The sequence below is a fragment of the Emiliania huxleyi genome (genome assembly GCF_000372725.1).
Source record: "Emiliania huxleyi CCMP1516 unplaced genomic scaffold EMIHUscaffold_471, whole genome shotgun sequence".
NCBI classification, from domain to species: domain Eukaryota; phylum Haptophyta; order Isochrysidales; family Noelaerhabdaceae; genus Emiliania; species Emiliania huxleyi.
The window spans coordinates 37,209-47,036 of NW_005198461.1; the positions used below are offsets into that span (position 1 = coordinate 37,209).

The 9,828-nt window shown below is 63.1% G+C and overlaps 2 protein-coding genes across 2 annotated transcripts in view; one reads left to right on the forward strand and one right to left on the reverse strand.

Annotated features, from left to right (window-relative positions):
- Positions 1 to 1,411: 1,411 nt before the first annotated feature.
- Positions 1,412 to 3,347, forward strand: EMIHUDRAFT_459281 (hypothetical protein; the record flags this gene model as incomplete). Its single annotated transcript, XM_005767957.1, has 6 exons — positions 1,412 to 1,466; positions 1,543 to 1,807; positions 2,370 to 2,578; positions 2,659 to 2,854; positions 2,946 to 2,985; positions 3,124 to 3,347. 4 exons carry the CDS (start codon positions 1,412 to 1,414, stop codon positions 2,829 to 2,831), a joined length of 702 nt encoding a protein of 233 aa, XP_005768014.1. The 3' UTR covers positions 2,832 to 2,854; positions 2,946 to 2,985; positions 3,124 to 3,347.
- A 3,904-nt stretch (positions 3,348 to 7,251) lies between these two features.
- The window catches only part of EMIHUDRAFT_470522 (hypothetical protein), a gene marked incomplete at its 5' end in the record, with an annotated part of 4,450 nt that continues 1,873 nt past the window's right edge, over positions 7,252 to 9,828 (reverse strand). Inside the window, 2 exons of the mRNA XM_005767958.1 lie at positions 7,252 to 7,832; positions 9,298 to 9,538. Coding sequence (XP_005768015.1) covers positions 7,386 to 7,832; positions 9,298 to 9,538 — 688 coding nt within the window. The 3' untranslated portion in view covers positions 7,252 to 7,385. The remainder of the gene's footprint in view (positions 7,833 to 9,297; positions 9,539 to 9,828) is intronic.

Here is a 9,828-nt window from a genome sequence, read left to right on the forward strand (position 1 = left end):
GACGCAAGCTCAAAACCGGGCGGGCTCATAGTGAAGAAGATGGTGAAGAGAGTGCTTGGGCGCGTGTCCAAAGGTGCCAAGCGGCCTGCAGCGCCCTCCTCCCAGGCTGCAGCCCCCCCCCCCTACGCAAGCGGCAGGTGATTGTAGACAGTGATGAGGACTAGCGGGCGTAAAGGACAAGCGGTTGCGGGTACGTCACCGGGTCGGTTTTGAATGTGTTGCTTGGGCTGGGTCGTGACCCCGCCGCCTGGAGGCTGTCAGGTGGACATGGTAGCATACCTCAATGCCCAGGAGAGGCTTGCAGAGAGCTCAATGGGAGCGAAAACGCGAGATCAAGGTGTCCTTTTGTAAAGGACAAGTCCTTTAAAAGTCATCGGCCTATCCGTTGTGATCGCCGCAGACTGGCTCCGACTTGACGGCGGCATGGAGGCATGCCACCAGTGTGGGATGTCGCGCAATCGCTTGACTCTGAAACTCGACGGTTTGGCCGGCGCCATGTGGCGCCGGGCCCGCCCTCCAGGGCGTGGCACGTCTAGACTCTAGTGCCAGCGACGCAAACGGCAAGTGTTTTGCGACGGGTAGTGTTGGGACCAACACGACGCTGATCGTTGAAAGTAGCAACCACTCACACACGCCTCTAACCAACTGGCTCAGTTGAAGAGGCCGCTCCCAAAGCTCTCACACCTATCTCTCTGGTACACAATATTGGAAGCGTTGTGAATTGTGGACCATTGGCCTCCTAAAAAAAATTGCTAACTCAAAAAACCGGCACACCAATCTCCCTTCCTCTCTCTATCCTCTCTTGGAGCTCCAGAGTCCACAAGCTATGGCTACCGTAGGCCACACTAGCGTCGCTGGGGGTTCTCTGCCCTAGATGGGAAGCTGGCCGCTGATCCGAAGACCGACTGCACCAGGGCGCCTAGATATACTCGAGGTGAGCTAGGGTGAAGTTACGCCTTAAATGCCGGCCTCTCTACTGTGGACCTTACTCCGAGCTCGTTGGCTCAGTCCACAAGCTATGGCTACCGTAGGCCACACTAGCGTCGCTGGGGGTTCTCTGCCCTAGATGGGAAGCTGGCCGCTGATCCGAAGACCGACTGCACCAGGGCGCCTAGATATACTCGAGGTGAGCTAGGGTGAAGTTACGCCTTAAATGCCGGCCTTCCTAACTAAAAGGACAGGTTCATGAAGGGCGCCACGCGCCCCCGCTCGCCGGCCCAGTCGTACCTCCCGCACTCCACTTGCCCTTCGCGACTTCCCCGTGCCCGGTGGTGCCGGGGGACGACAGTCGTGGCCTTGTTTTGGACGTTACGTGCCGCCGAAACTTGATCACCGATCACCGTCTGAATAAGTAAGTCCTATAGAACTCTCCAAAGGCCGGTGATCGGTGATCAGTGACCAGCCGGTGATCATGCAGCTAGTGGGTGGTGCCCCGGCCGACGTGAGCGTCATCAACCCGCCCGCAAGTACCACCTGACGTACGCCGCACTCGGCCGCGGCGAGCTCTCGAATGAAGACGTGCTGAGCCAGCTCACCGCCAAGCGAGCGCATCAAATGCCGCTCGCTACAACAATGGCACCCTCCCGCAGTACATGCCACGCATCTTCACCACCAACAGCCAGCTGACAGAGGAGGACCACATCCTTCCCCGAAGGCGCAACGCCAAGCAGCAGCACGCAATTGATCGCCGCTACCGCAAGATTAGTCCGCTGACAGAGCCGCTGCAGCGACTGGGACGCAAGCTCAAAACCGGGCGGGCTCATAGTGAAGAAGATGGTGAAGGGAGTGCTTGGGCGCGTGTCCAAAGGTGCCAAGCGGCCTGCAGCGCCCTCCTCCCAGGCTGCAGCCCCCCCCCCCTACGCAAGCGGCAGGTGATTGTAGACAGTGATGAGGACTAGCGGGCGTAAAGGACAAGCGGTTGCGGGTACGTCACCGGGTCGGTTTTGAATGTGTTGCTTGGGCTGGGTCGTGACCCCGCCGCCTGGAGGCTGTCAGGTGGACATGGTAGCATACCTCAATGCCCAGGAGAGGCTTGCAGAGAGCTCAATGGGAGCGAAAACGCGAGATCAAGGTGTCCTTTTGTAAAGGACAAGTCCTTTAAAAGTCATCGGCCTAGACCACTCGACAGGGTTGGCCCGCCACAAGGACCCCAGGAATTGCGACTCGCCGCTTTCCTCCCACTGTGAATTTGCGTGAGCTCTGTGTCTTGATCTGCTAACAACGAACCTACAACGCGCCTCCCTCTCCCTTTTCTCCCAGTGAGCTAAAAGTATTTAAACAAAACAACTCTATCTCACAGCAGACAGGCTCGACACAGGTGCGAACTGAGCTAAAAGTACCCCCCACTCGTCTGGCGCGACACGCCGCAGGATGGCCGCCGCCGCCGCCTTTGCAGCGCCCCCATGGCCTCCTCCCGGCTCCACTCGTGGCCGGCGGGTGCCACAGGGTCCGCAGCAGGCTGCCAGCAGGCCCGAGCGGTGGCTCGCGACGCGACTCGGCTGCGCCGCCTCCTCGCCGCCGAGTGCTGCGAGCGTCGAGCGAGTCGCCGGCGAGCCATCCGCCACAGCCTTAGCTGCCGGTCCACGCACTCCCAGGCACACGGAGAGACCCAGCAGCGTCGCCGCACGCGTCTGAGCCACGCGTCGGCGATGCAAACAGGCTGTGACTTCACCCGGCAGAGCCTCGACGACTGCTCGGTGCGGAGTGTACTGTTGCGAGGCGCCGCTGGGCGGCGGCGCGCGGCTCCTCGCTGCTTCGGCGCGCCGCGCTGGCGCTCTGCGGCGGACGGTGCCGTTGGCTCGCCGTTGCCTCGCTCGTGGACGTCCCATTGAAGCACGCGGTGCGGCGCCTCTCGGTGGGCCCATTGCGCCTCTCACTACACACTCCCTGCTCTCTCCCGACCTCACTCCACGGTGCGTCACGATCGTGGCGGCGATGCGCCGCAGGCGCTCGTCATCGCGCGCACGGCTGTGGCGCCGCGTCCAGGCGGCAAGCGCACCGTGCCATGCCTGCGGTGGCGCTGCCACCGACAGCGCCACCACCGCACACTCACGTGCCGTGAGGAAACGCCGCGTCGCGTGTCACTTCACGGTGTGCCGTGATCGTGGCGGCGATGCGCCGCAGGCGCTCGTCATCGCGCGCACGGCCGTGGCGTCGCGTCCAGGCGGCAAGCGCACCGTGCCATGCCTGCGGTGGCGCTGCCGGCCGACAGCGCCACCAACACTCACGTACCGTGAGGAAACGCCGCCGCGTCGCGTGCGTGGCGCGGCTATCACTAGCGGCCGGCGCTCGTCGGGTGATGGTGTCGCGGGCCGGCGCTCCAGTGTCGAGACGCAGGTAGAATTCTTTTTCACGCGTGTCAAAAGTCGAGCTCTCGCGCGAGTGCCAAGGTGCTCGAGAGTCTCGCCTCATGGCCTGCTGCGACAGGTGCGGCGAACGTCATCGGACCATAGACTGCCCACACTTCCCGAAGCCTCGCGGGAAGCATCCGGACGCGCAGTTGCAAGGCCCAAGGCGCAACCTCTCCCCAGACGTGAGGCCCGCCCGTCGCAACATCGACGAGGACGCCGTGCTCAGCCCTGCCCGCCTCTCTGCCTCTCGTGCGTCGCCCCTGCGCCGGGGTCGTTCCAACCCACTGCCACCTTCCAGCTTGATCTCCCCGGCGGTTCGTTCGCCTGCGAGGAAGGCGAGGAGTGCGGTGAGGGACGCCATCGACGCTGCCGTCGAGAGCGGCCGGCTGGCGGCCGAGAGCCGGAAGAGGTCACGGTGTGAGAGCGCCGGCGCATCGGGAAGAGAGGCTGCCGTGATTGCTCGTGAGGCAAAGAAGGCGAGGCGGGCGGAGAGATCATCCCGCCTCGCGAGCCGGCACGCCACCAACCCCCCCGCCAAGCCCCCCGCCAAGCCTGCCGCCAAGCCCGCCGCCAAGCCCACGGCCAACGCCAAGCCCCCAAAGCGGCCCCGTGAGCCTGCTGCCGAGGCTGAGGCGGCCCCAGAGGCGCAGCTGCCAAGGGATGGGGCAAAAAAGAGCCGCACTGTCCGAAGGAGCAAGCGTGGCCGGGATGGCGGCGACTCTTCCCCGCCGGCCGGGCGCCGACGTACCTAGTAGGCTGTGAGAGTGTGCCCGGGAGCTGTGAGAGTTTATCGTAGTCAGGCTGTCTTGTGTATGCGGCTGCCTTCCTGGTCAGGCAGGACATGCCCCTACTGGTATGTCAAGTAAGGGCCCGCGGGTTGAGGTTGTTCTCGCGCCACACCACCCTGCCACCGCTGCCACCGAAGGCAACACGGTGCTCAGAATGGCTAAGTCGGGCCGATTTTGTATTCGCACGCCGCGCGCCGTGGAGGGCGCGGACAAGCGACTGACACCAAATGTCCGACTCTGGGGTTGTAGTGCGGACCCCGGACTACAACTCTCTAGTCGGATGTGCGGCGTGAAACGCGCTGTTGCGCCCTCCACGGCGCCCGAAGTGCGCCTTTGCTCGCACAGCTCACGGGGCGCGACCGAGCCGCCATGCAAGTCCCAGAAGTCCGCGCGCCCTGGAGGGCGCGGACAAGCGACTGACACCAAATCTCCGACTCTGGGGTTGTAGTGCGGACCCGGGACTACAACTCTCTAGTCAGATGTGCAGCGTGAAACGCGCTTTTGCGCCCCCCACGGCGCCCGAAGTGCGCCTTTGCTCGCACAGCAGACGGGTCGCGAGCCGGGAAATCGCAGCAGTCTCGCTGAATCTCGCCGCCCCAGGCTCTAGAGGTGGAGAGACTGGCCTTCCTGGTCAAGCAGGACATGCCCCTGCTAGCATGCCAAGCAAGGGCTCGCGGGTCGAGGTTGTTATTGCGCCACACCACCCTGCCACCGCTGCCACCGAAGGCAACACGGTGCTCCGTGAAACGGCCACTTTGTTGTCGTAGTCAGGCTGTCTTGTGTATGCGGCTCCTTAAAGCTAAGAAGTGTGTATAAGGGGCTAGGAAGAGGGACCCAAGATATCTTCTGAGCTGTGCACAGGGGAGGACCTAGGTGACAAAGACCCAAGAGAAGGGGCCGGAGAGAGTGAGGTGAGGCCCGAGCGGCCAACGGAGCAACGGTGGTGGCAGCGTGGCGCACCGTCAAGCTCGGGCACAGCCGGTTTAAGCCAAAGTGAAGTAACTCATATACATCTGAAATCATATGAGTTACACCTCGGCCTTCTAGGAGCTGCTAGCTGAGTGATTGGCGCGCTAGAAGCCTCCCCGAGAGTGCCTCCCCGACCGGCCCCGAGGAGCTGCTCGGAACTCCAACTTTAACCCTTCATAGCTCCAAAACGTACCTGCGGATTTCTTCCCTATTGCTCCTGCATGATCTGTGGGTCCACCCCACTCACATAACCAAGCCTCAAGGAATGGCGTCTAGGCGTTGAGAAATAGTTTCTTGTACACACCTATACACATCAGACGACTCAAGGGTACGTACGTACAACTCGACGAGGGACAGCGTTCTGAACGTTATCTCGGAATGCATTCCGTCTTCCGAGCGTAGTAGAGCTACGACAGCCGGAGTGCGTTGCCACCTATCCGTCTGGCCATAACTTCAACGATCTTTGGCTTTGCGACGGGTGCTGCGAAGCGCTGGCCGGCAAAGCTGTGGGCGCTGCTGGTCGACGCGTCTTGATCGGTGGAGGAGGTGAAAACCGACTGACGGCTACAGATGAAGCTGCTCTTGGTTGAGAGTGCAGCCGGGAGGGGGTTCGGACGAACGCACACATCTCTCCGCGAGAGCGCGCCCGTCGACCGCGAGCAACTGCGGCGTGTGTGTGTGTGCACGAAGAGCCGATGGCACGACCACCGCCCTGCATCGAAGACCGGGCGGGGCGGGCGGGGGGGCGGGGGGGGGGGTGGGGTGGGGGGGCTGCGCACGTTCCGACTTCCAACAGGAGGTCTCTCCCCCTCCCCCGGCCTGAGCAGCTACGGCAAGGCTGGGGTTTAGATGAGCCAGATACCTAGATATCTGGGTATCTGCCAGATATCTGAAGGCTCAGAGCCACTATCTGTATCTACCAGATAGTAAAAGAGCGCGTCACACCCAGATACCAAGCAGATACCGACCGTCCAGACACGCACCAAGACACACCCACACTCCGACAGCGGCACGGCGGACAGCGGCCGCGACACAGTCACACCGCGGCAGGGCGCGAGGCCGAGGGCCGGAGGGTCGAGGCGCGCTCCCGCGCTGCCTCTCACCCGCGCTGCCGCTCAAGCCGCGCACCAGTGGACTCCCTACTCGGTGTTGAACTCCGCGAAGAGTGAGTGCTCGAGCGTGGTGTCCTTGGCCGACTTCTGGAGGTCGCCACGCCGTGCATCTTGCCCGCGGCCGAGAAGACGCGCTCGACGCCCGCGGAGGAGGCCGGTGCGGCGAAGTACTGCTTGACAATCTTGGCAAGCGCCGCCCGGCCACTTTGTCTCCTTGGCCTTCCACCACGCGAGCACGTCGAGCTCGAGCCGACTCCTCGGACTCCGCGAGGTACTGCTCGAGCTCATCGAGCACCGGGGTCGAATCTGCGGGCGCGATCTCCTTCATGATGCCGGTAAAGTTGAGCTGTGTGAATGCTGCGTGAAGAATATTTTTTCGGGCCTTTGCTTTCACCAGCCGGAAGATTTCTTCTTCACCACCCGCAAAAATCCGGCCGGTCGGCCCACACGACGGGACGACGGCAGGACCCCAGATACCAACCAGAGATCTGCCCAGATATCTGCTTGTAAAAAATCGCGGAAAAGAGCAACCAGATACCTATCTGGCACCGTTTTGCACTATCTGCAGATAGTGAAAAGCACCTAGATACCGGTAAACCCCAGCCTTGAGCTACGGGTGGAAGGCAGCCCCCGCCGCTGCCGCCGCCCGCCCCTCCGCCGCCCCCGCCCGCGCGCCGCTGCCGCTGCCGCTGCCGCGTCGCCGCCGCCCCCATCAGTCCTGCACGAAGCGTCCGCTCGGGCCACGCTCTGCACCGCTCTCTCGTCTGCCGCGCCCCGCGCGCGCGCACCACCCCGCACGGCACACGCACCACACCACCCCCACCGAGAGAGACCAACACACGGCAGCGTCGGCCGACGTACTCGTCTCTACAGACGCTACCCCACTGCCACTCCCCAGACCTCACCCCGCGCTCAAACACACAACTGCGTCAACTCACCCCGACCCGGCGCGCGGCGCCGCGGGCGCCCCGGGCCCGGGGCGCGCGCGCGCGGGGCCGCCGCGCGAGAAGCCGCCCGTTCACCGGGAGAGGCTACATGTATACCGAAAACCTTTACCGTATAGAAAAAGCCGCGCCTGCACTAACCGGCGTGCGGCACCCTGAGGCGCGAGAGCGGCAGGCTGGGCTCAGCAGCATAAAGTGCAGAGAAGGAGAAGCTCGTCTGCTCTAGTGCGAACGCAGGTCCCACTTGCAAGTCTGCGCGCCCTTGCCCAACGCCTCCTGCATCTTGGCGAGCAGCTCCTTGGAGAGAGCGTCGTCGTTCTTGCGGAACCACAGCTCTAGCCGGTACATCGTCCGCCCGTTGACCGACTTGTCGACCACGCGCGCGCCGCAAATTTCGTCGCCGGCGTCAAGCGTCTCTCCAATCATGCCCAGGACGATGTGGAGCCAAAATTCGTCGAGCTGTGGCATCGTGAAGGCCCTTCGGCAGTACCACTCCGCTCCAGACCGGTTCGCGGGGTCCTCCCACTCGGGCTTGATGTTTTTCTTGAAGACGGAGAACGCCTCGACGGTGCGCGACGCGAACTTCTTGCGCGTCCTGCCGTCGTAGAAGATCTCTGAGGGCTTCGGGATATTGTTCCACGCGCGCCAAAAGTCCTCCACTGTTGCCACCTGGGAGGGCGATTCCGTCTCAGCGTTCCCGAGAGAGGGGCGAGCTGACGGCGCAGCGGGAGTGCAGGCCGCGCCTCGCACAACTTCGCCATGTTGTCCTCATAGGACTTGTTCTTGTCGGGCGCGCGGTGCTCCCAGATCACCCACTCGCTCTCGAGGAAATGAGGGCCAGCCGGCACGTCCATGCCGATAGGCCCAGGACAGCGCTCGCCCCGGGCTCCGCGCGACAATATTACAAAAGAAAAACTTTTCCCGCATAAACCAGTGAACCCTGGAGGCGGATTAGCGGGGTCTGTCCGACTCGCTCGCTGCAGGGTTGGCTGCGGCGCTCCGGCGCAAGCCGACGCTCGAGAAGTGGCGCCACTCTGCGTGGCTGCCCTCCGGGCTTGTCCTTGGCTCTCCGACATCGATCGAGCACGCCTGTCCGACGAACTGCTTGCCGTGCGCGTGGCTTTGTGTGGCTCTTGTCGAGAGCGTTTTGCGGCCCGCCGGGTGAGAGATTATGTGTCGTCTGATGTGTCACTGTGTACGTCATATCAGTCTTGATAACAAGCACGGTCGATCCGCCGAAGCGATATACTCGTCACGTCACGCTGGACCCCCGCGACAAATTACAAAAGGCAGAGTCGAGGTTCGGAGTCGAGGTTAGCAGAAGATTCCTCGCAGAAAAGCTGTGCGAGGGCGCCTCCTGGCCCGACGTCTCGAGGTACTGGCGAGACCTCATACTCCGAGAGCGTGGGGCAAAGTGCATCGCCTCCCTCCCCTCACTCAACGCATGTCAGGCTTAGCCGCCGCACCCGCGGCGGCGATGCTGAGGGTCTCTCTTCGGTTCGTATCGCAAGAAGGACGCATTACTCAATACAACCTCTCCCTCTCTACCTCCTCTACGCGAGCAGCCGCGTCGAAGTACCGGAGGGGCCCTTTGCAGAGGTAGCGCGAATCCGCCAGGATTCTCGCCAGCTCTGCTGAGGGGTGGTGCTGGGCTTCGTGCGGTGCTCGCCTTGCAGGCCGTAGGCCTCTGTACCACATCATCTACTTCACACCATGAGGCGTCGAAGCTAATGAGTATATTGGATGAGATATCGGCAGACTTGCGCCCGTCGGCGCAATCGTGAATCGAGTGTCTGCCCTTCATCGCTCGCACGCCTCGCCATCACCTCTCAGTCGCCTCCCGCCCACCACGCCCTGGCGACTATGTTCCGTACTGATGTTTGATTCCACCCGAGAGGATGCGCTCCGCGAGACAAAATTACAAAAGAAAAACTGGGCCCTGATGGTCGTTACAAGATCCTGCTCGTGCAGGTGGGGACCCTGTCCTTCTCCCATAAATATGAGTAACTCGAGGGTACGCGCCGCGCGTGGCCGCCGAGGTCACATTCCCCCCTTCCCTTAATAGATATTGGGGCGCCCGGATGCTCGTCCGATGCTCGTCACGGCTTTTCCCGCTCATGCCTCATGCATCCACCGCCCCCTGCCCGCCCTCCTCGAGTCGATCCTCCAGCAGCCGCAACACGTCCCGCACGATGTCGGCCGTCGCGCCCGGTCGCGACGCTGCCCGAGCGTTGCGCGACAGCGTCTGCAGCTCTGAGGGCGACGAGAGCCAGCGAGAGACGGTCGCCGCGATAGTGCGCGGGTTGCGCGAGTAAGCGCCAAATCCGTTGGAGAGCACGTGGCGCACGTTGCCCGTCTCTTGGCCTGGGAGGTGCCTATGTGCGACAGCGCACGCGCGTGGGGTGGGTGGGTGGGTGGGTGAAGGGGGGGGGGGTTCACACACGTGACGGAGGGTTTGGGGGGGGGGGCGGGGGGGGTCCACACACGACGCCTCATGGCGGGGCGGGGGGAGGAGGGAGGGAGGGAGGGAGGGAGGGAGGGAGGGAGGGAGGGGGGGAGGGGGAGTGTGTGTTTTTTTGGGGGGGGGGGGGGGGGAACCACCCGCGGCGGCGAAGAAAAAGGCGGCCCCCAAAAAGGATGGAGGCGGCGTTGAGGATCCAAACAA